This window comes from Hypanus sabinus, chromosome 10 (genome assembly GCF_030144855.1).
Source record: "Hypanus sabinus isolate sHypSab1 chromosome 10, sHypSab1.hap1, whole genome shotgun sequence".
NCBI classification, from domain to species: Eukaryota; Metazoa; Chordata; class Chondrichthyes; order Myliobatiformes; family Dasyatidae; genus Hypanus; species Hypanus sabinus.
The window spans coordinates 112,701,847-112,727,665 of NC_082715.1; the positions used below are offsets into that span (position 1 = coordinate 112,701,847).

A 25,819-nucleotide genomic window follows, 5' to 3' on the forward strand; every position below is an offset into this window, starting at 1 on the left:
CCTAATTTTTTGTAATGCAATTACAAGAATTTTGCAAGGATGCAAGGGATTAGAATGAGAATCTAACCCCTTGGGAGAATGGGCGAGAACTTTATTCCTTGCAGTGTAGGAGCCCGAGGAATAACCTTGTAGAGGTGTATAAAATCATGAGTAGTAAAAGTAGGGTTACATAGGCACACATATTTTCCCCCAGGGAAAATAAATCAAAAACTGGTGGCCACAAGGTTAAGGTGAGGGGAAAGTTTCAAAGGACCTGAGGGGTAACTTCTTCACAGAGGGTGGAGGGAATATGAAACAAGCTGCCAAAGGAAGTGGCAGGGGCAGGTACAATAAAAAGTTAAAAAGACACTTTCCTATCCATATACCTACCTAAAAGCAGGCAAGTGAGTGTAGATGAAATGGGCGGACATATTGGTGAGAGGGTGGGAGGGTGGAGGGGGGAGAGGGAGAGGGAGGAGGGGGAGAGGGAGGAGAGGGAGAGCGAGATTTTTTATATACATATAGAAGTTGGTATTCATGGGTTCAAATGTCCATTCATAAATCTGATGGCAGGGGGAAAGAAGTTGTTCCTGAATAGTTAAGTGTGTGCCTTCAGGCTCCGGTACCTCCTCCCCAGTGATAGCAATGAGAAGAGGGCATGTCCAGAGTAATGGGGGTCCTTAATGCTGGATGCCACCTTTTTAGGGCATCGCTCCTTGAAGATGCCCTGGTTGCTGGGGAAGTTAGTGCCCATGATGAAGCTGGCTGAGTTTACAACTTTCTGCAGTTTATAGGTCCTTCCAGCCCTTTGAGCCATGCCATCAGCAACTCACCTATTTAACCCTAGCCTAATCCCTGGACAATTTACAATGGATTAACCTATGAACCAATACGTCTTTGGACTGTGGGAGGAGATCAGAGCACCCAAAAGAAACCCATATGCATTCCACAAGGAGGACATACAAACTCCTTACAGAAGATGTTAGGATTAAACTCTGAACTCCGATGCTCCAAGCTATAATAACGCTGTGCTAACCGCTAGGCAACCATGATGTCCCTATGTCACTCAGCCTATCTTTGCAATGTGACAGTTGGGACTTTACAGCTACTGTGAGGTGATTATACAACTGAGGCCACATTTTCACTCAATTTCACCATAATGGCCCAGAAGTTCCAGCAGCAACCCACATTTGATCCTGACTTCTGGTGCTGTCTGTGCAAACACCACGCGTTCTCCCTGTGAATACAAGGTCACCCCTGGATGCTCCAGTTTCCTCCCGCATCCTAAAGATCCTGTAGATTACCCTTGGGATAGTTGAGTGGTAGGAGAATCAGGAGGAGTTGAGGAGAAAGTGAAAGATAACAGGTTACAGAGGTAGAGGAGGGGGAGTGGGACAGATGGAATGATTCTGCTGGTAGCTACCTTCGGCTCACTGGACCTAATGGCTTCCCGTAAGCAAGTATAATTTAAAGTGGCAAGTTTTAAATCTCTCTTTTGCAGGTACCCATCTTAAAGATTTGCTAAACATGTAATCAACTCATGGGTCCCTGTCAGTGCTAGGTTGATAACGAGTTGTTTGGAGATGCAGGTCAGCAGCCCTAGGTAATGCTCCCTGGCAAGCAGTTTCAGAATTACTTTCAGCAACTTTAACAGGGTCCTTACTATATCTTAGATAGGGATAATTTACAACAAGGGGAACAGCAAGTTTATAATGTTAAAGAATAGTCATGCTGCCAGAAGAAGCACTTATGGCAGGGACTCAGTTAAATTATGTCTTTAAGGTCAGTGGTAGCTCGTCTCTGGGTTCTAGACAAATACTTGAACATGTAATAACAAAGGGAAATAAACTGTACATGTTAAAACAATTAAAAACATAATTCTGGAAACATTCAGCATGTGATGCAGCATCTGTAGAGGGAGAAACATGGTTAACCCTTTATCTGACTCAAATCATTAATTCTGTTCACTTTCCACAGACGGTATCCAATATCACTAAGTATTTCCTGGATTTTTTTTAATTAATCAGACAGGATTTTCAGTGCCATTCTATGGGAGTACAGCACAGTTGCTGCCACCATCTTTCAAATCAATAAGGCTCTTTCACTGAGAAATTAAAGATTTTACAGCTTTATCCACACTGGACAGAGAATTCATCAATCATGTTCCTTGGTCCTCACCAAACTTTTTCTTACAAAGACTTTACAGAAGATTTGGTGTAGGGCAGCTACACTGATCCAGGACTACAGGACTAAATATTTGAAAAGTAAGCCTATAAATTTACTAAAATATACAGAGGAAATAGAAACAGGGGCAGGCTATACCACCCTGAGTGGCTGTTCTATCATTCAATAAAATCACGGTTCATCTTTTTACCTCAGCAGCGCTTTTCTGCACTAATCCTATATATCTTGATTTTTACAAAGAAATAGTCATTTGAATGATTTAAGATTAAAGCAAATAATTAAGCTAGCAGACACGATCACTTTTTGGAAAGAGAAATGAATATAAATTTTCACAGGTTTTGCTTCAATTATGGGAAAACTGCATCTGGAGCTGCTGGTTGTGAAGGATGTTCAATGTATCAGAAACATCTCAGAAAAGATGAATCTGGAACGTGTTGGAGGAGATAGGGTTGTATCTATTGGAGTCTTAAGAAAGGAGAGGAGACAATGCAAACAAACAAGTTCCTAAAAGGTCTTGCCAAGGAAAATGAGGTGAAGGTCAGAATCAGGATCAGAATCAGGTTTAGTATCACTGGCATATGTCATGAAATTCGTTGTTTTGTGGCACCTGTACAGTGAAATACATGATAAAAACACTATAAAATTAAATAAGTAGTGCAAAAAGAGGTGAAAAATAGTGAGGTAGTGCTCATGAGTTCATTATCCAATAATAAATCTGATGACGGAGGGGAAGAAGCTGATTATAAAATGCTGAGTGTGTGTCTTTGGACTCCTACACCTCCTCATTGCTTAAAGCCAAGGACTCAGCAATTTAATATGAGTCTAAGTGTTCTGAGGAGATCATGAGTCTTTGTATTCTTTTCCACAAAAGGCAGTAGAAGAGGTGGCTTTGATTATAATTGGGAAAATGGAGTTAAGGACTTTATTGCCTGGCAGGAGTTGAGTGACCTGATCCTGCTCCTAAGTGGAGGCTGAAAAAGAAAACATTCAGGAGTCTTTCAAGAGGCAGGTAAATGCTGAGATAGGATTAACAAATGGACATCAAGTATCGCTCAGCTATACTTATTTTTATGAGCCAGAGTTAAGCACAGATAAGTTTACTGATGTATTGCTTTTATTTTTCTAATTGCATTGTGGTATCAATGTGACAAAACAATTTAGCTAAGTTGCCATCAGCAGAGGATGCTGTATTAAAAGCCTTTGTTGTAGCGATGCTGCTTAGGACAGGATTTCTGAATTGGATTCTTGGCAACTAGGTCATCAGAGGCAGGCAAAAGGAGAGAATCAAGGGAAAGAGTCATGGTGAAAGTTGTACGGGTAGAGAGGAAGGTTCAGAAATCACAATCAAATTTGATGCATCCAGTGATCAGGATGAACATTTCCAACATGTCGGTCCTTGGCTTCCTCTACTGTCTCGCGATGAGGCCACACTCAGGTTGGAGAAGCAACACCGTATATTCCATCTGGGTAGCCTCCACCCTGATAGAATGAATATCAATTGCTCAAACGTCCGGTAATGCCCCCCCCCCCCCACTTCACCATTATGCATTCCCATTTCCCTCTTTCACTATCTCCTTACCTGTCCATCACCTCGCTCTGGTGCTCCTCCCCCTTCCCTTTCTTCCAAGGCCTTCTATCCTCTCCTATCAGATTCCCCCTTCTCCAGCCCTTTATCTCTTTTACCAATCAACTTTCCAGCTCTTTACCTCAGCCCTCCTCCTCCCGGTTTCGCCTATCACCTTGAATTTCTTCCTCCCCTCTCCCCACCTTCTTACTCTGACTTCTTATCTTTTTTTCTCCAGTCCTGATAAAGGGTTTTGGTCCAAAACATTGACTCTTTTCCACAGATGCAATCTGGCCTGCTAAGCTCCTCCAGGATTTTGTGTGTGTTGCTTGAACTTTTTCACTGTTGGCAGGATCTGACTTTATCACTCAATAGATCAGTATTGTACAGAGAGTTTCCCGGCCCAACCTTAATCAAAAGCATGGCAGTTTATTTACAGAAGAAAAGGATGGATGACTTCTGAGTAGCATTAGTTCAGAACAGACAAGAGTTCTCCTGTACTGCAGCACAACACTGTACTTCCCTTACCATGACTCAATTCCCAAGAGATACTCACTTGGTTCTAGTGTCTTCAAATCTTCCAATTTGAATGCTTCCTGAGATTGTGTTGTCTATAAAATTTAAAAATAAAGTACAAATGCTCATTATGGCCTCATAACAGTATGGTAGCAATGTGGTTAGCATAACAATATTATAGCACCAGTGACCCAGGGTCAATTCCGCCACCGTCTGTAAGGAGTTTGTGCGTTCTCCCCGTGACCATGCAGGTTTCCTCCAAGTGCTCTGGTTTTCTCCCACATTCCAAAGACATACAGGTTCGTAGTAATTGGTCACATGGGGGTAATAGGGCAGCAGGGCTCACTGGGCCAAAGGGCCTGTAACTGTGCTATATCTCTTGAAAAACATCACACTGTGTGGCACACAAGAGCAGTATACATCTCCAGGAGGAACACAACACGCTGAAAGGGGTACAAAAGACTGCAGATGTTAGAATCGAGAATAACACAGAAACTGCTGGAGGAACTCATCTATGGAGAGTTACTTGAAACTTACGTTAGTGCAAGCCTCAAATCAATCCATAGCAATTACATACTGTACACCTGAAGTGCAATTCCAAACACCAATTTACACACAGCAAGATCTCACACACAGAAACACTGAAATAATCTCGTTTGGGAGTGTTGGATGAAAGATAAATATTGGTTAAAGCACTTTGACCATGGGATCTGTTGCTTTCAAGAGCGATCAGGGCCAGTTTAACACTTTAACTTTAGTACACAACTCTCTAACTCAACATGGCATTACTTGTTAAGAATTGTTAAATTGGATTCAGATTAGTTTCTTCACATCAGGATACAATAACGATTCTTGCTTGCATGAAATTCAGAGTGAACAGTAGACATGGATTGAAGTCAGGACTTTGTGATGGCCACTTCAATACCTTGACTTTGTTGTCCTTAAGCAATTTTGCTACAATTTTGGAGGTATGCTTGAGGTCATTGTCCATTTGGAAGACCCATTTGTGACCGAGCTTTAACTTGCTGGCTGATGTCTTGAGATGTTGCTTCAATATATCCACATAGTTTTCCTTCCTCATAATGCCATCTATTTTGTGAAGTGCACCAGTCCCTCCTGCAGCAAAGCACCCCCACAACATGATGCTGCTACCCCCATGCTTCACGGTTGGGATGGTGTTCTTCAGCTTGCAAGCCTCACCCTTTTTCCTCCAAACGTAACGATTGTCATTATGGCCAAACAGTTTAATTTTTGTTTCATCAGACCAGAGGACATTTCTCCAAAAAGTAAGATGTTTGTCCCCACGTGCACTTACAAACTGTAGTTTGGCTTTTTGTTTTGGAGCAGTGGCTTCTTCCTTGGTGAGCAGCCTTTCAGGTTATGTCGATATAGGACTCGCTTCACTGTAAATATAGATACTTGTTTACCTGTTTCCTTCAGCATCTTCACAAGGTCCTTTGTTGTTGTTCTGGGATTGATTTGCACTTTTCATGTCGAAGTTCGTTCATCTCTAGGAGACAGAATGCATCTCCTTCCAGAGTGGTATGACAGCTGTTTGTACAGATGCATGTGGTACCTTCAGGCGTTTGGAAATTGCTCCCAAGGATGAAACAGATCTGACATCATTTTCTGACCTCAATCCAATAGAAAATTTGTGGGCAGAACTGAAAAAGCATGTGTGAGCAAGGAGGCCTACAAACCTGACTCAGTTACACCAGTTCTGTCTGGAGGAATGGAACAAAATTCCAGCAACTTACTGTGAGAAGCTTGTGGAAGGCTAACCAAAACATTTGACCTAAGTTAAACAATTTAAAGGCAACACTACCAAATACTAACAAAGTGTATGTTGTTACATACCCGTGACACGTGACAGTGGTGTACTTGTCACTTGACATGTGTTGAAGCTATACTGGACTTGAGGTAACGGTCTTGTGATGGTGGAGTGACGTCATTTTCCCGCCAGTAGAGGTCATGTGACAGGTTTTTTTTACAGGGTATAAAAGGAGGACCCCTCCCTGTGAGGAGGGGCAGTTCGTGGCTGGATTTGCCATTTTGACTTCATGCCACTGCGTGATTTAATATTATGACTCAGTGTGGTTGAAAGATGGAGTTTTATTAAATGCCTAAAGTTTAAAAGGTCATTGCCAGCAGTTTCTTTATAATACTGCTAGTTGAGAATCAGTGGAGAGTGAAGATCGGAGTTCGGGAGCTAAAAGATCGAGGAAAATCGATTTCGATGGTGAAATAGGTTCGACCTTGTTTGATCCTCATTCGGAAGGAATTCGTTGACTGAGCTCGTGTTAATCCCTGTGAAATAGCAGAATGGATTGAGTACAGTTTTGTAAAGGAAAGGTCAGTGCCTTTAAGCCGTTCCATTTTTCATCTTCGTAAATTCTTCGTGGGAAAAGTAGTTCGACTGGGAACCGCAGCAACATGACGTGAAAGAGAATTTAAATCGTCTTAAAAAGTCTCTCCCTTAAATGGACTGTAAACATTTTGAACTTTTGCAATACTACTTTGAAGAACTGTTTTTGCAACATCGCTTTAAGGACTGTTTAAGCTGCTGCACAGCAGCTGATTTCCGGTTACGTTAGTGATTTGTTTACTTTTGGGGGTTTGTTTTTCAGTGTTTAATAAATGTTTTATTTGTTATAAAAACCCCTGCCTCACTCATATATTTATTGTTGCTGAATCCGTAACATAAATATGGGGGCTGCATCCAGGATGAATCATTTTGAGTTTAAATGCTTGTTAAATTTTGAATCGGTGTTTTGGAAAAGGGAAATACTCCATTCTTTTGTTTGATTGGCTTGTGAGTGGTATTTGGCAACAATGAATATTGATGAGTTTCTGGCTTCGCCAGACGCGGAGTTGTTAGCGAAGGTAAAAAAAACTGAGGTGTCTGAGATAGCTAGTAGATTGCAACTTAAAGGTATTTTGAAGGCTACATCAAAGGCTCTAATACAGAGAAAAATCGCGTCACACTATGTGGATTCAGGTGATTTTGATGAATCGATTTTAGAGTTGTTTCCAATAAGTAATATAGAGATGCAGTTTCAAATCAAACAAATGAAGTTGGAACAAAGTAAAGCAGAATTGGAGTGTTGTAGGTTAGAAGCTGATAATAAAAAGAGGGAATTTGAATATGCGAAGACGGAATTAAGGTCTGGGAATCAGTCTTCTGGTTCTAGAAAACCATTTGTTGCTAGTCAAGAAATTAAATTGGTCCCTCCATTTAGTGAAACAGAAGTGGAAAGATATTTCCAACATTTTGAAACAATTGCTTAGATTTCAGAGTGGCCGAAAGATAAATGATCAGTGTTGTTACAGAGTGTAATTAAAGGCAAAGCACAACAAGTTTATACAGCTTTAACTGCTGCGCAAGCACTTGATTATGATATTGTGAAAAAGCATATTTTAAAAGCATACGAATTGGTCCCAGAAGCATATAGGAAAAGATTCAGAAGTTTGAAGAAGTCTGTGGAAAAAACTCGTGGAATTTGCCTATGATAAAGCTGTGTGTTTTGAGAGATCGGTTTCTTCTAAAAATGTAAATGGGGACTATAATACGTTGAAAGAGCTGATTTTAATGGAATTTAAAAGAAGCATCCCTGTTGAAGTAAGGACCTACTTAAATGAGAAGGATACTGATACATTGCAGGACTGTGCTAGATTAGCTGATGAGTATGTTTTAATCTATAAGAATAAATTTCCTCAGGGCAGAATTTTTAAGAGGGGAAATAACACGGAGACTCAAGGTAAATCAGAAATTAAATCAGAAGTTAATGAGAAAGGTAAGGAGGAAGGAAAACCTGTGAAGGAAAGACAGTTTGGTCTTATTTGTAACTATTGTAGGAAGCCTGGCCATGTAATAGCTAACTGTTTCTGATTGAAAAAGAAAGAGAAGGAAGCAGTTCCAGATGCTTGTGTGCAACATACTGAAGCACCTGTAAAATTATGGGGTTCGATAAACACAAATGAGGTTTTGTTAGAGTCTGACCAAGTTAAAAAGGGATATGATCATTTTATAACTGAAGGGTTTGTATCCTTGAAAGAAGGATCTGCTCTGGTGCCAATAAAAATCCTTAGGGATACTGGAGCTTCTCAATCACTGATGTTAGACAGTGTATTGAAGTTTAATGAAGAGTCTGATACTGGTGAGGTAAATTATATAAGAGGTGTTGGGAGTGATTTTATGCCTGTACATTTACATAAAGTAAGTTTAAAGTCAGGGTTAGTTACAGTATTTTTTAAAGTAGGATTACAGCCTAGCTTACCTGTGAAGGATATTTCTTTATTGTTAGGTAATGACTTGGCAGGTGGACAAGTTTTTCCTGAAGTGCATTTGACAATGGAGTCAGAGGAACCAGAGATGAATTCTAACACAGATTCTTCCTGTGTTGTGACCAGAGCTATGGCTAAAAAGATTGATGTGCAGAATGAGGTTGTTACTCATGACTGTTCAACTCAGGATTCGAGTTTTGAGAATGTGTCAGAGACTTTCTTACCTTCATTGTTTGAACAAGATTCTTGGAGTAAGTCTGACTATGAAGATTTATTTCTGTCTCGGAAGGAGATGATAGCAGAGTAGGGTAGAGACGCTGAAATTATAAAATTAAGAGAACAAGCTCTACTAGAAAGTGAAATTGAGAAGCTGCCAGTAGGATATTACTTGGGAAAATGAGTGTTGATGAGGAAGTGGAGATCACCTACAATTCCTGCAAGTGAGGAATGGAATGTTGTTTACCAGGTAGTTGTCCCTAAAGTTTATCGAAATGAGATTTTGACTTTAGCTCATAGTGTGCCTTTAGGTGGACATCAAGGGGTAAGGAAAACTGTGGACAAGATTTTAAAATATTTTTACTGGCCTGGTCTAAGAAAAGATGTGGCGATGTTTTGTAAAACGTGCCATACTTGTCAAATTGTGGGTAAACCAAATCAAGTTACATCAGTGGCTCCATTACAACCTATTCCAGCATTTGGTGAGCTGTTTTCTAAAGTTATTATAGATTGTGTTGGTCCATTACCAAAGACAAAAACTGGTTATCAGTACTTGTTTACTATTATGTGTACTTCGTCTAGGTTTCCAGAGGCAGTACCACTTAGGAATATAAAAGCTAAAACTGTGACAAAGGCCCTTATAAAATTCTTTACTTATTTTGGATTATCTAAGGAAATACAAACTGATCAAGGCAGTAATTTTATGTCTGGATTGTTTCAACAGATAGTTTATAAATTGGGAGCTAAGCATCTCACTTCGTCTGCATACCGTCCAGAATCGCAAGGTGCCTTGGAAAGGTTTCATTCTACCCTCAAGAATATGATTTGGACATATCGTGTGGAAAATGAAAGTGATTGGGATGAGGGTATAAACTTACTTTTATTTGCAGTAAGGGAATCAGTACAAGAATCTTTAGGTTTCAGTCCATTTGAACTTGTATTTGGGCATAGAGTTAGAAGACCTTTATCTTTATTAAAAGAATAGTGGATTAGTAAGGAAATACACACTAATTTGTTGGACTATGTTTTGAAATTTAAGGACAGGTTATATAAAGCTTGTAGCTTAGCCAAGGAAAATTTAAAATTGGCTCAGGAGAAAATGAAAATTTGGTATGATAAAGAAACTAGGACGAGGATGTTTAAGCCTGGAGATAAGGTGTTGGTTCTTTTCCCAGTGCAAACGAATCCTTTACAAGCTAGATTTCATGGTCCTTATGAAATTGTGTCTAAAATCAATGATGTTGATAACGTGATAAAAACTCCAGATCGTAGAAGGCCAACATAACTTTGCCATATAAATATGGTGAAACCATATTTTGAGAAATAATCTGGTATTGTGACTGTTGTGGTTAATGATAATGAGTTTGATTTAACTAGGAACATGATAGATGATTCATCTGAATTTCATTCTAAATCCAACATTGTTTCTGTTAGGTTACCAAATTCAACCATTCTGGAAAATATTGATGAGAAACTAGCACATTTACAGCTACAGCAGAAACAGCAGATGAAGAAATTAATTTTTAAATATAAGGATTTGTTTCCAGATGTTCTGAGAAGGACTACTATAGCTTCACATGATGTAGATGTTGGAGATGCCAAACCTGTTAAACAACACCCATATAGGATGAACATAGAAAACTGTGAACTTGCTGAGAAAGAAATTAAATATATGTTAGAGAATAATATTATTAGACCTTCTAACTCGAATTGGAGTTCACCCTGTGTTACGGTGCCGAAACCAGATGGTAATATTAGGTTTTGTACGGACTATAGGAAGGTGAATGCTGTAACGAAAACAGATGAATATCCAATTCCTAGAGTAGATGATTGTGTGGATAAAGTTGGAAAAGCAAAGTTCCTTACAAAGATTGATTTATGTGTCCATTAATGGACAGAGGTAGAGAGATTTCTGCATTTCTAACTCCATCTGGGCTATATGAATATAATGTTCTTCCATTTGGGATGAAGAATGCCCCAGGTACTTTCCAGAGAATGATTAACTCTGTGATTCAGGGATTGAAAGATACTGATGCTTATATTGATGATTTAGTGACAGGAAATGATACTTGGGAAGCACACATTATTGCTGTGGAGAAATTGTTTGAGAGGCTTTCAAAAGCTAACTTAACTATTAATTTAGCTAAGAGTGAATTTGGACATGCCACTGTGACTTACCTTGGTTATGTTGTGGGTCAAGGTAAGGTAGCTCCTGTTCAGGCAAAAGTTCGGGCAGTTTTAGAGATTCCCACTCCAACGGGGGAAAAAACTCTCAGAAGATTCTTGGGAATGGTAGGATATTATCGAAAATTTTGTAAGCATTTTGCTAATGTTGCCCTTCCATTAACTAATCTTTTGCAGAAGAATGGGAAGTTTGTGTCGACAGTGCCTTGTCAAGAAGCATTTGAAAAATTGAAAACAATGATATGTGAACAACCTGTGCTCAAGGCACCTGACTTTGAAAAACCTTTTTCATTAGCTGTAGATGCTAGTGATGAGGCTGCAGGAGCAGTATTAATGCAAAGGAATGAGGGTGATGAGGTTGATCATCCAGTAGCTTACTTTTAGACAATAGACAATATCACCTACAACCCCAGAATGTGTTATCTCATTAGATGCTGAAAAAGCTTTTGATAGAGTTGAATGGACATACTTATTTAATGCACTGAGAAACTTTAATTTTAGTCCTAATTTTATATCATGGATTAAATTAATATAAACCTGTTGCTTCTGTTCTTACAAATAATTATAGATCCTCTTTTTTTCAATTATCTCGTGGTACGAGACAAGGTTGTCCTTTAAGTCCTTTATTATTTAATATTGCATTAGAACCTTTAGCCATTGCTATTCGTGAATCTCCTAATATTTTTGGTATCACCCGTAATGAGAAGTTATACAAATTATCACTTTATGCTGATGACTTGCTGTTATATATTTCTAATCCTAATAGGTCTATTCCCGCTATTTTATCCTTGTTGGCTCAATTTGGTAGTTTTTCTGGTTATAAATTAAACTTAGATAAGAGTGAATTATTCCCCTTAAACGCGCAAACCTTATTGAATGACAGGATACCATTTAAAGTTGTTACTGATAACTTTATCTATTTAGGTATAAAAATTACCAAGAAATATAAAGATTTATTTAGACTGAATTTTTTACCTATGCTTCATCAAATTCAACAATTTACTACAAGATGGTCTCCCTTATTCTTATCATTAGTTGGTCGGATTAATGCTATTAAAATGATGATTTTACCGAAATTTTTATATTTATTTCAAGCCTTACCGATTTTTATTCCTAAATCTTTTTTTGACAACATTGATTCAAAAATTTCCTCATTTGTGTGGCAAAATAAAAACCCCAGGTTAAGCAAAAGGCAATTACAAAAATCTAAAAAAGATGGTGGTCTTGCTTTACCTAACTTTAGATTTTACTATTGGGCGAATAATATTCGTAACCTAACGTATTGGAAACTAGATTTGGACTCACCATTGTGTCCACAGTGGGTAAATTTGGAATGTAGTGAGGTAAAGGGATATTCTATATTCTCCGTTCTTGGCTCTTTTCTTCCTGCTGATTTAGTTAAATTCAATAAACAGATATCTAATCCTGTTATCAAACATACACTATGAATTTGGTTTCAATTTCGTAAATTTTTTAATCTGAAAAACTTTGTTCTTGATAGCCCTATTTTACTTAATTTTTTTTTCAAACCTTCATTGACAGATCAAGCTTTTAGCATATGGAAAAGGAAAGGTATAAAATGTTTTCGTGATCTTTTTTTTGAAGGTACTTTGATGTCTTTTGATCAACTTTCTAACAAATTTAAATTACCTAAATCTAATTTTTTTAGATACTTACAAATTAGAAATTTCTTACATAAAGTTCTTCCATCTTTTCCCAATTCAACTCCATTGGATTTTTCAGATTTGATTTTCACCTTTAATCCTTGTCAGAAGGGATTAGTAGCTTTTATTTATAACATGATTATGAAAATACAACCAGAAATATCAGATAGAATTAAACAAGAATGGGAAAAAGAACTTCGATACAATATATCAACAGATAAATGGGAAAAAATTTTGCAAATGGTTAATTCCTCTTCTATATGTGCTAAACATGCTTTAATACAATTTAAAATTGTACATAGAGCTTATATGTCTAAAGATAAGCTTGCTCAATTCTATTCTCATATTAACCCTCAATGTGACAGATGTCACTTAGAAGTGGCTTCATTGACTCACATGTTTTGGTCATGTCCCACTTTACATAACTATTGGAAGGACATTTTTGGTGTCATTTCCTCAGTATGGAATATCGATTTACAACCTCATTTTATTACTGCAATTTTCGGTATACCAAATGAGGATGGTAATCAGTTTTCCCCTTCAATCAGACGAATGATTGCTTTTGTAACATTAATGGCCAGAAGGTCTATATTACAAAACTGGAAAGAAGTAAATCCTCCTACCACGTCTCAGTGGTTTTCTCAAACTATTTCTTATCTGAGTTTGGAAAAAATTAGAAGCACTATTTTTGACTCATCAATTAAATTTGAAGAAACCTGGGGACCGTTCATTCGACATTTTCATATGAATTAATTTGGCCTTTTTCAGACCTTCTCTTTACTTATTCTTGTTCAGGTATGGAGTTCCGGAGTTTTTCTTGACACTATCACATACTTATAAACTGTTATTATTGCCCAGGTTAGTTTAGTTTAGTATTTTTTTTCAATATATATTTTCTTTTATATATTTTCAATTTTTTTTTCTTTTGATGATTATTTTTGTTTTTTTTTCATATATATTTATATAGACTTGATTGATTAATGTACCTTTTGTTCGTTGATGTTTAATAGGATATTATTATCCTATTACTAATGTAATTTCAAGTCTATTGAATTTATAACCTATTCATTATTATGTTATGTTTTTTCTTATATATATATGAAACTTAATAAAAAGATTGAAAAAGAAAGACAGACAATAGACAATAGACAATAGGTGCAGAAGTAGACCATTCGGCCCCTCGAGTCTGCACCGCCATTCTGAGATCATGGCTGATCATTCTCTATCAATACCCAGTCCCTGCCTTGTCCCCATATCCCTTGATTCCCCTATCCATCAGATATCTATCCAGCTCCTTCTTGAAAGCATCCAGAGAATTGGCCTCCACCGTCTTCCGAGGCAGTGCATTCCACACCTCCACAACTCTCTGGGAGAAGAAGCTCTTCCTCAACTCTGTTTTAAATAACTGACCTCTTATTCTCAATCCATGCCCTCTGGTACTGGACTCTCCCAACATCTGGAACATATTTCCTGCCTCAATCCTATCAAATCCTTTAATTATCTTAAACGTTTCAATCAGATCCCCTCTCAATCTCCTCAATTCCAGCGTGTACAAGCCCAATCTCTCCAATCTCTCTGCGTAAGACAGCCCTGCCATCCCAGGAATCAACCTAGTGAATCTACGCTGCACTTCCTCAATTGCCAGAATGTCTTTCCTTAAACCTGGAGACCAAAACTGTACACAATATTCCAGGTGTGGTCTCACCAGGGCCCTGTACAAATGCAAAAGAACATCCTTGCTCTTGTATTCAATTCCCCTTGTAACAAAGGCCAACATTCCATTTGCCCTCTTCACTGCCTGTTGCACTTGCTCATTCACCTTCATTGACTGGTGAACTAGGACTCCTAGGTCTCTTTGCATTTCTCCCTTACCTAACTCGACACCGTTCAGACAATACTCTGCCCTCTTGTTCCAGCTTCCAAAGTGGATAACTTCACATTTATTCACATTGAATGACATCTGCCAAGTATCTGCCCATTCACTCAGCCTATCCAAGTCTCCCTGTATTCTCCTAACGTCTTCTTCGCATGTCACACTGCCACCCAGTTTAGTATCGTCAGCAAACTTGCTGATATAGTTTTCAATGCCCTCATCTAAATCATTGACATAAATCGTAAAGAGCTGTGGTCCCAATACAGAGCCCTGTGGTACCCCACTAGTCACCTCCAGCCAGTTTGAGAAACACCCATTCACTGCTACCCTTTGCTTTCTATCTGCCAACCAGTTTTCTATCCATGTTGAAACCCTGCCCCCAATGCCATGAGCTCTGATTTTACTCACCAATCTCCTATGTGGCACCTTATCGAATGCCTTCTGAAAATCTAGGTACACAACATCTACTGGCTTACCCTCGTCTAACATCCTTGTTACACCCTCAAAAAACTCCAACAGATTAGTCAAGCATGATTTGCCCTTGGTAAATCCATGCTGGCTCGGCCTAATCCTATTTCTGCCATCTAGATGTGCCACTATTTCGTCCTTAATAATGGACTCAAGCATCTTCCCCACGACTGACGTTAGGCTAACAGGGCGATAGTTCTCCGTTTTCTCCTTCCCTCCCTTCTTGAAAAGTGGGACAACATTAGCCACTCTCCAATCTTCAGGAACTGATCCTGAATCTAAGGAACATTGGAAAATGATTACCAATGCATCCGCAATTTCCTGAGCCACCTCTTTTAGATCCCTCGGATGCAGACCATCTGGACCCGGGGATTTATTAGCCTTCAGTCCTACCGGTCTACTCATCACAGTTTCTTTCCTAATGTCAATCTGTCTCAATTCCTCTGATATCTTATGACCCTGGCCCATCCATACATCTGGGAGATTGCTCGAGTCCTCCCTGGTGAAGACAGATCTAAAGTATGCATTAAATTCTGTTGCCATTTCCCTGTTTCCCATAACAATTTCTCCCAATTCATTCTTCTAAGAATTTCTAAGAAATTTAATAAGCATCAAAGAAACTATTCGACAATAGAGAAGGAATTGTTATCTCTTGTTTTAGCTTTAGAATATTTTGAGGTATATGTTGGTACAACTCAAAAACCACTTATTGTTTACACTGATCATAATCCGTTAGTGTTTCTGAGTAAGATGAAAAACAAAAACAGAAGGTTATTAAATTGGAGTTTGATGTTACAAGAGTACAATATTGTGATTACTCATATTAAAGGTAAAGATAATGTGGTTGCTGATTGTCTATCTCGATGCTGAATGTACAATGTAATTTTTTTATGGAGTACTTTTTTTACAATTGTAACACTCCTACTGTATTGTGAGTTGTAAGATGTTATATGATGATACTGTATTGTATATTGTGTATGTTATAAAATTTATACATTTGTTTTTCTTGTAAATAATTGTTAAAATTTTTGTTCTTGACAGACCCAAAAGAATTTTTTTTGGAGGGAGGTGTTATGTACCCGTGACACGTGACAGTGGTGTACTTGTCACGTGACAGGTGTTGAAGCTATACTGGACTTGAGGTAGTGGTCTTGTGATGGTGGAGTGACATCATTTTCCCGCCAGTAGAGGTCATGTGACAGGTTTTTTTTTACAGGGTATAAAAGGAGGACCCCTCCCTGTGAGGAGGGACAGTTCGTGGCTGGATTTGCCATTTTGACTTCATGCCACTGCGTGATTTAATATTATGACTCAGTGTGGTTGAAAGATGGAGTTTTATTAAATGCCTAAAGTTTAAAAGGTCATTGCCAGCAGTTTCTTTATAATACTGCTAGTTAAGAATCAGTGGAGAGTGAAGATCGGAGTTCGGGAGCTAAAAGATCGAGGAAAATCGATTTCGATGGTGAAATAGGTTCGACCTTGTTTGATCCTCATTTGGAAGGAATTCGTTGACTGTGCTCATGTTAATCCCTGTGAAATAGCAGAATGGATTGAGTACAGTTTTGTAAAGGAAAGGTCAGTGCCTTTAAGCCGTTCCATTTTTCATCTTCGTAAATTCTTCGTGGGAAAAGTAGTTCGACTGGGAACTGCAGCAACACGATGTGAAAGGGAATTTAAATCGTCTTAAAAAGTCTCTCCCTTAAATGGACTGTAAGCATTTTGAACTTTTGCAATACTACTTTGAAGAACTGTTTTTGCAACATCGCTTTAAAAACTGTTTAAGCTGCCGCACAGCAGCTGATTTCCGGTTACGTTAGTGATTTGTTTACTTTTGGGGATTTGTTTTCAGTGTTTAATAAATGTGTTATTTGTTATAAAAACCCCTGCCTAACTCATATATTTATTGTTGCTGAATCTGTAACAATGTAAACTTCTGACCCACTGGGAAAGTGATGAAAGAAATAAAAGCTGAAATAAATCATTCTCTCTACTATTATTCTAACATATCGCATTCTTAAAATAAAGTAGTTATCCTAACTGACCTAAAACAGGGAATGTTTTCTAAGATTAAATGTCAGGAATTATGTAAAATTGAGTTTAAATGTATTTGGCTAAGGTGTATGTAAACGTCTAACTTCAACTGTACATGATAGCACACACATAGAAAATATCGGTAACATACCGTCACACAAAAAATATAGTCCAAAACCCCGAGTTCACGAACACTGTAGAAATCCGCAGTCGACCATACTACAGCTTGTCTTCTGCCAGGCGTACACTGACAGGCAATATGCACAACACGCTGGAGGAACTCAGTGGGTCGGGCAGCATCCGTGGAAATGAACAGTCTACATTTCGGGCCGAGACCCTTTGTCAGGACTGAAGAGGGAGGGGGCAGGGGCCCTATAAACAAGGTGGGGGGAGGGTGAGAAAGAGAAGGCAGGAAAGGTGAAGAAGGAATGTAAGGGGAAAGCACTATGGGTAGTAGAAGGAGGCGGAACCATGAGGGAGGTAATAGGCAGTTGGAGGAGGAGACAGAGTGAAACTGGGATGGGGGAAGGGAGGGGAGGAGGGAATTACCAGAAGTTGGAGAATTCAATGTTCATGCCAAGGGGCTGGAGACTACCCAGACGATATATGAGGTGTTGCTCCTCCAACCTGAGTTTGGCCACATCATGGCAGTAGAGGAGGCCGTGTATGGACATATCCGAATGTGAATGGGAGGCAGAGTTGGTGGGTGGAAACCGGGAGATCCTGTCTGTTGTGGTGGACGGAGCGGAGGTGCTCGACGAAGCGGTCCCCCAATCTGCACTGGGTCTCGCTGATGTAGAGGAGGCCGCAACGGGAGCACCGGATGCAATAGATGACCCCAACAGACTCACAAGTGAAGTGTTGCCTCACTGGAAGGACTGTTTGGGGCCCTGAATGGTGGCAAGAGAGGTGGTGTAGGGACAGGTGTAGCATAGAAACATAGAAAATAGGTGCAGGAGTAGGCCATTTGGCCCTTTGAGCCTGCACCGCCATTCAGTATGATCATGGCTGATCATCCAACTCAGAACCCTGTACCTGCTTTCTCTCCATACCTCCTGATCCCTTTAGCCACAAGGGCCATATCTAACTTCCTCTTAAATATAGCCAATGAACCGGCCTCAACTGTCTCCTGTGGCAGAGAATTCCACAGATTCACCACTCTCTGTGTGAAGAAGTTTTTCCTCATCTCGGTCCTAAAAGGCTTCCCCTTTATCCTTAAACTGTGACCCCTCGTTCTGGACTTCCCCAACATCGGAAACAATCTTCCTGCATCTAGCCTGTCCAATCCCTTCAGGATTTTATACGTTTCAATAAGATCCCCCCTCAGTCTTCGAAATTCCAGAGAGTATAAGCCTCGTCGATCCAGTATTTCTTCATATGAAAGTCCTGCCATCCCAGGAATCAATCTGGTGAACCTTCTCTGTACTCCCTCTGTGGCAAGAATGTCTTTCCTCAGATTAGGGGACCAAAACTGCACACAATATTCTAAGTGCAGTCTCACCAAGGCCTTGTAGAGCTTGCAGGGATAAGTGCCAGGTGGGAGATCCGTGGGGAGGGACATGTGGACAAGGGAGTTGCGGAGGGAACGATCCCTACAGAAAGGGGAGAGGGGTAGAGAGGGAAAGATGTGCTTAGTGGTGAGGTCCTGTTTTCCTTTACTCACATGATGAGCCATACATGGCCTCCTCTACTGCCATGATGAGGCCAAACTCAGGCTGGAAGAGCAACACCTCATATACCGTCTGGGTAGTCTCCAGCCTCTTGGCATGAAGACTGAATTCTCCAACTTCCAATAATTCCCTCCCCCTCCCTTCCCCCATCCCAGTTTCACTGTCTCCTCCTCCAGCTGCCTATCACCTCCCTCATGGTTCCACCTCCTTCTGCTACCCACAGTGCTTTCCCCTTACATTCCTTCTTCACTTTTCCTGCCTATGCCCTCCCTGTTTCCCCTCTCCCACCCCTTGATCTTTCCCCTTACTGGTTTTTCACCTGGCACCTACCAGCCCACCCTCCCCCTGCCTTCTTTATAGGGCCCCTGCCCCCCCCTTTAGTCCTGACGAAGGGTCTCGGCCTGAAATGTTGACTGTTCGTTTCCACAGATGCTGCCCAGCCTGCTGTGTTCCTCCAGCGTGTTGCTTTGACCCCAGCATCTGCAGAGTATTTTGTGTACACTGACAGGCCACAGCACCTCCAGTGAAGCACACTGATTTCAATGCCTCTCTCCTGGGTGGCTGTAAACAGGTGACACAACGGCTTGAGGCCTACTCCTCACTATGAATGAGGCCACGCAACTCTCCTGCCATCCACCTCTACCATCAGCCAATAAATCAGTGGATTGGACTCGCAGCATTCTACATTCCACATTGTGACTACACTTCAAACAGCACACAAGTTGTTGGAACACTGGATATGCAATTATCTTGATGGGCCAAATGGCCTAATTCTGCTCCTGTGTCTTATGGTCCTATCTATGGAGGAAAATAGCTGATATCTTTGGTTGGGACCCTTCAGCTGGACTGAGAGAGAGGGGATAGCCAGTATAAAAAGATGGAGGGAAGGGGTGATGCAAAATCTGGCAGGTGGATAGTTTTATTCAATTGAGGGGGGTGATAAGGGAGAGGAGAGGAGTGGGAATGAAGTCAGAAGCTGGAAAAAGATGGGTGAAGTGGCAAAAGGCTGAAGAAGATGGCATCACAACCTGAAATGAAGCCTCCATTTCCCTCCACAGATGCAGCCTGACTTGCTGAGTTCCTCCAGCTGTTTGTTTTTCCAGATTCCAGCACCACAGTCCTTTGGGACAACACCAGAATACCCAGTGAGATCTGTTCAAAGGGCACCAAAGGACATTGAGACAGCACTTCATTTCTCTCAGGTTACCTCACCAGACTGGTCCCAAACTCCACAATAAACCTTCCCCTCCTTTTCTGTGTGTACTATCTCCTGCAAAGCAGTTTCCAGCATCTCAATCAAGTACGATTACACATCAGTGCCCAAAATCCTTCAACATTGTTTGACTTTACAGCTCAGCCCAATCTTGTCTTCCACAAACATCCAACTGTGAACCTTTCACCAGAAGATAACAAATAGTCAGACAGGAACTAATCATCTTCCTTTTTTAACATTCTGTTCACTAAGGGAGAAAAATATCAGAGGTAGCCCTTTTACTGAGTGCCTGTTTGGCTTGTACACCGTTTCAAAATGCTGGAGGAAGTCAGTATGTCAGGTAGTATCTTTGGAGGGGAATAAACAGTCAATGTTTCAGGCTGACACCCTTCATCATGATATCAAGACCCTTTATGAGTCTTGATGAATGTCCTTGGCCCAAAACATCAACTATTTATTCCTCTTCTATAGATGCCTGCCAAGTTCTTACAGCATTTTTGCACATGTTGCTCAAGATTTCCAATATCTGCAGAGAATGTCTTGTATTTATCCTGTACTCCTTGTTTCTCGAAGCAACTTCAACACCTATTTCCACAGAAATTATCCTTCAGAAAACAGAATGCGTTTCATTTGATTGAATTTATAGAATTTTAAAAAGTTAACCAATCATTAGTACCTGTAGAGCCGTGCTTCTTAATTCAAGACATGTTGCTATTTTGCTGAGTGTTTTCTGTGAAGGAGAAAAAAGGTATTATTAAGTCTTTTGGAAAGAAGTCAAAGCACTCTTAGGAACAAAAATAGTGTTAATATTTATCGCAGTCTTTCACTTGCCAAAGGAACTACATTTATATAAAGTATGGTGGATTTCAGCAAACTTATCAGTTATAAATTACTTTGAAACACATCATTACCAACACAAACATTTTTCCCACACTGCAAGATTCCAGATATAAACCTCAAAATTAATAACAGTGTGTATTGTTCAAATATTAACTAAGGGAAAGATTAAGTTAAAATACAGCAAGAGTTCCCCACAGCTTCAATAGTGTCCTGGGAAGGTGGGAAAAGAGAGACAGGGTGGGAGGAAGAAGAGCATGGAGAGTGTGAAGATAGTTGAGAGGGCTGAGAGGGGGCCAGAATGACGAACAACCAATATTAACCCATTTTCATTAACCACCAATGTTGCTGCAGAATCACCAACAGTCCATCCCTTCCCAATGAAATTCCTCATTCTATGCATATTTTGAACAGAAGAGAATGGGTACACCACCACCCACCTTGACAGTCTCCAGTTCACCTTAACCCACAGTTACCATTGCGACATAGGATTAGTCTTCCAGAGAATGAACTTGTGCAGATGAATTGGTGGGGTATTTGCAGAAATCTTTACCTTCTCCCCACTTTGATATGAGAATCCCTCCCACTTTAACAAAGTCAATGTCATCCGGGTACCTCAGAAAAACAACGAACACCCAATGGCTCTGAAACCTCCCATCGTGAAGTGCTTCGAGAAACCTGGAGTTAATGTGCTATGACCAGCTTCCAGACAATCTCAGCTACACTCTGCTTTAAGTGCTATAATTCCAAGCAAATTGTCAAACTCCAGACCGTGGGAGTCAACTCCTCCCTTTACAACTGGATTCTTGTATTGCCAGCAACATCTCTGCTATGATTACTCTAAACGCTGGTGCTCCATAAGGTTGAGCCCCAAGCTCCTTTCTCTGCTGCCTGTACATTTATTACTGTGTGGCCAGATTCTGCTCTAATTCCCTCTACAAAGTTGCCCAGGGGATCATATCACAAGTAATGATAAGTTGAAGTACAGGAAAGAGATAAGAGATAGATTTTAGTGCCATGACAATAACCTTTCCTTGTCAACAAAAGACATGGACATTCTAGTCAAGTCACCTTTTATTGTCATTTTGACCATAACTGCTGGTACAGTGCACAGTAAAAATGAGACGTTTTTCAGGACCAGGGTGCTACATGAACAATACAGAAACTACACCGAACTACGAAAACCAACACAAAAACTACACACTAGACTACAGACCTACCCAGTACTGCATAAAGTGCACAAAACAGTGCAGGCATTACAATAAATAATAAAGAAGACAATAGGCACAGTAAAGGGCAGTAAGTTGTCCTACCTCAATGTACTGTGTAATGAAATAATCTGTGTAATGTGCTGTAATGTTTCATGCTAATTTAATGGTTTCTCTGTAGCAGTAATGTTTGGGTTATGACTAGAGATAATGGGGACTTTGGAATGTGCACTGGCCAATGAGGGAAGACGTTTTCTTTCTCGCGTGCCCAAGCAAAGGTTTTGCGGTCTTTTGTTCGGTGTAAGATGGAGACAAGATGCCAGAACGGGGAAGTCGTAGTCTGCAGGATGGAGTGGTCTTGGAATGGGGTCAGGAGTCAATGCCAGAGGGGAAAATCGATGGAGAACTAACAGAGGGGAAAACAGTGAGCTTCAAAGTTGCGCATTAGAGTGTTTCATGAGATTGAGCCCTTTTCCCCCCTCTTTTTGTTTCTTTACTAACCTACAGTCAAATTAAGAATTATAAAGCTCAATCATTTAATTGCATATTGTGTACTGTTTGTTATTTTGTGGTACTGATTTGTAACGGGGAACACATCACGCAGCATCCACCCAAACAAGATTTCTCAAGCTTGGCTGGGCCAGAGGCAGTCTCCTCCAAGATTAAGCCATGAGCCCTGAAGGTTACAACTGGGGCCTTGTCCGGGATTGATTTCGTTGTATGCTGTGTGATCATCCTGAGCACTGAACCTGTGGGATAGATATTCATACTCCAGATGAATTGTTAATTCACCTATTAAGTACTGTTAAAGTTGCAATTGTGGATGGAGGTTTGATAAACTGGCGGGCACAGCTCTTGCTTTAATGCAGACCAGCGCTGACGTAGTGGTGGTTTGGGATAGAGATTTCAAAGACAGGGTTCTATTGTTTCTGAGGAGTGAGGGGAAGGAATGGTCTGATTTGGAACATCTAATTAGACCCTGTCTCCCGGGGAGAGTGAGAATTCTGAGTTAGTATCTGCCCTTACCTCTCTGGCAAATTAATAGAAAAATGCCCAGTTTCAAAGTCCCAGCTACGGTAGGCTGCAGCTATTCTCTGGAATAATGCCTACCCCTAAAGGGAAAAAGGAGTATGAAACCTCCCAGCTGTTAGATGAGTAGCAGTGCTCTGATAACGTAAAGCGAGAGATTGGTTGTGGTATCCCCTAGCAACTGTAGGCGATTACATTTGGCACATCAGGAAGCCCAATGGAGCTCACGGTGGGGTTTCAGAACATGCATCAGGAGAAGGGGGAGAAGCTTTCTGCTTATATTTTTCAGCCAGAGAGCCAGCTAACTTGCTTGCAGCGCAGAGGGGTCATTCAGGCGGTTGAGGTGGGTCAGTTAAGAGTGGACCAGACAGCTAAAGGCACCCAGTCCCAGGACCTGACTGCTTGGGGTCTCCGACTGTCTCATGAGACGCACCCCGTTCCCTCTTTTGTTGAGCTGATCAGAGGTACGAGGGGAGGAGAATGTGTCGGAGGTGCGGGAGGCCTCACGGTTCTTGGTAGTGGTCCCCTGCGGTGAAGTGACCACAAATAGCCCAACCGGGGAGCGGTAGAGGAGAACTGAGATGTCTTGGATGTTATCAACAGGTGTGACCCCCCCCCCCCCCCCGCATATGATGGAGCTGACGGTGGGGATGGATCCCCTAAAGGGCCGAACAATGCAGAGGGCTGCTGGCAGCAAGTGTCACGCGAGGACGGGACTGAGCCCCCAGGTACCTAGGCAGAGAAGACAAAACATGTGGTGGTGCCTCCATTACTGAGAGAATGGCCTTGTTTGGAGTTGCGGAACCAGATTCTGTACCGGGTCACATCACCCCTGGACTGACCTTGGCACTGCCAGAGAAGTATCGCAGGATTGAGGTCACTTCATGATGATTTTGGGCACTTGGGGTTGAAAAGAGCTATAGATTGTTCAAAGATCGGTTTTACTGGCCCCGAATGAAGTTGGAGGTCAAAGAATATCGCGAGTTGTGTATTCGATGCATACGGCAGAAGATGCTGCCTATGTGGGCAGCTCCCTTGTCCCACTTGCAGGGTGCGGGGCCCCAGACCTGCTGCATATGGATTTCCTGTCAATAGAACCCGATGCCAGCAACACGGTGAATGTCTTAGTCATCACGGACCACTACACCACATATGCGCAGGCTTTTCCTACCAAAGACCAGAGGGTGTCCACCGTGGCCAAACTGTTATGGAAGAAGTATTTCATTTATTATGGCCTCCCATGTGGATACACAGTGATCAGGGACGGGATTTCGAGAGTAGGTTCATCCATGAGTTACTGGGCAGGCTTGGAGTCGAAAAGTTGAGGATCACACCCGCAGGGTGATCCCCAGCCAGAGAGGTTTAATTGGACCTTGCTAGACATGCTTGGGACCTTGGAGACCAGCAAGAAGAGCAGGTGGAGTCAACATATTGGACATCTAGTCCACAGTTACAACTGTACTCGAAATGCAGCTATCGGGTACTCAGAATACTACCTGATGTTTGTGTGCGAGGCAAGGTTGCCCACTGACCTTTGTTTTGAGACTGACGAGGGCAAATTACCACCGAAGACTTATCTGAAGTATGTGTCTGAGATGAGAAGAGTTGAAAAGGACTTCTGAATTACTTGGGGTCGCGACTGCCAAGCTAAATCAATGAAATAAGAGGAGGTATGATCAAAAGGTGAGGTTCTCCCACCTCCTGCCGGGAGACTGAGTTCTCATCAGGAAGTTAGGGCTACCTGGGAAGCAGCAGTTGGCTGACCGCAGGGCGGCTAAACCCTATGTGGTGAGAGTCAGATGCCAAACCTACCAGTTTTCCAGGAGAAACCAGAGAATGGGAATGGGCCTTTCAAGATTCTCCATCAGAACCACCTGCTGCCCCGGAACAAGAGGTGCAGGTAAACACAGAGCCTGAACTGGAGTCTACACCTAGTAAGAGGACTCTGTGGAAACGCGGGGCGACTACAAGGCCCATAGCAGGAGAGGTTAAGCCGGCCCCCACTCCTAAGAGGAATACTGATTCGGAGGATGAGGACCTGGATGTGTGGTATATGCTACCTTTTGCTAACCTCTCACTGATTGAGGAAGAGACTCCCAACCCTTCAGCTGAGTCAGGTGAAATTGGGGAGACTATCTGTGGATAGCCTGGGTTGCAGCGGGACCCTGCAAGGGATGAAGCAGGGCTTGGCCAGGGGACAGAGGGGTCCAAGTTGTCAGTGGGCACAAGTGAGAGGCCAGGGGAGGCCTCGCCAGGTAGACCAGTAGTATCCCCAGTAGTGTCGGAACCTGAAGAGCTAGGTGAGGGGGGACGAAGGTCTCAGAGAATTAGGAGACCACTGGATAAACTGGCCTATGTAGCACTGGTAGAACACAGTGGGGTCCCTGCTATGTCACTGCCTTTTACACCTTGGTTGGACTTGGCGCTTTGCAGGAAGGGTTGGCGAATTATCTCAACATCATGAGGACATGACTGAATTTGGTAGGAGTGTAACGTGCTGTAACGTTTCATGCTAACGTAATGGCTTTTCTGTAGCAGTAGTGTTTGGTTTATGGCTAGAGATAATGGGGACTTAGGAATGTGTGCTGGCCAATGAGGGAAGATATGTTCTTTCTAGTGTGCCTGAGCAAAAGTTTTGCGGTCTTGTTTGGCGGAAGATGGACAGACAAGATGCCAGAACAAGGAAGTCATAGTCTGCAGGACAGAGTGGACTTGGAATGGGGTTGAGAGTCGATGCCCAAGGGGAACATTTTTTTTTGTTTCTTTACTAACCTATAGTCAAATTAAGAATTATAAAGCTCAATTGTTTAATTGCATATTGTGTACTGTTTGTTGTTTCGGGGTTTTGATTTGTAACAGGGGAACATATCACGCAGCATCCACCCAAACAAGATTTCTC

At 41.3% G+C, this 25,819-nt stretch overlaps 1 protein-coding gene across 2 annotated transcripts in view; it reads right to left on the reverse strand.

The window, feature by feature from the left end:
* Positions 1–25,819, reverse strand: part of aida (axin interactor, dorsalization associated) — an 84,914-nt gene that overhangs the window by 24,621 nt on the left and 34,474 nt on the right. For both annotated transcript variants that reach the window (XM_059982654.1, XM_059982653.1), the window contains exons 3-4: positions 20,523–20,576; positions 4,284–4,338 (exon numbers count right to left, since the gene is read on the reverse strand). In XM_059982654.1, the coding sequence (XP_059838637.1) occupies positions 4,284–4,338; positions 20,523–20,576 (109 nt within the window). The remainder of the gene's footprint in view (positions 1–4,283; positions 4,339–20,522; positions 20,577–25,819) is intronic.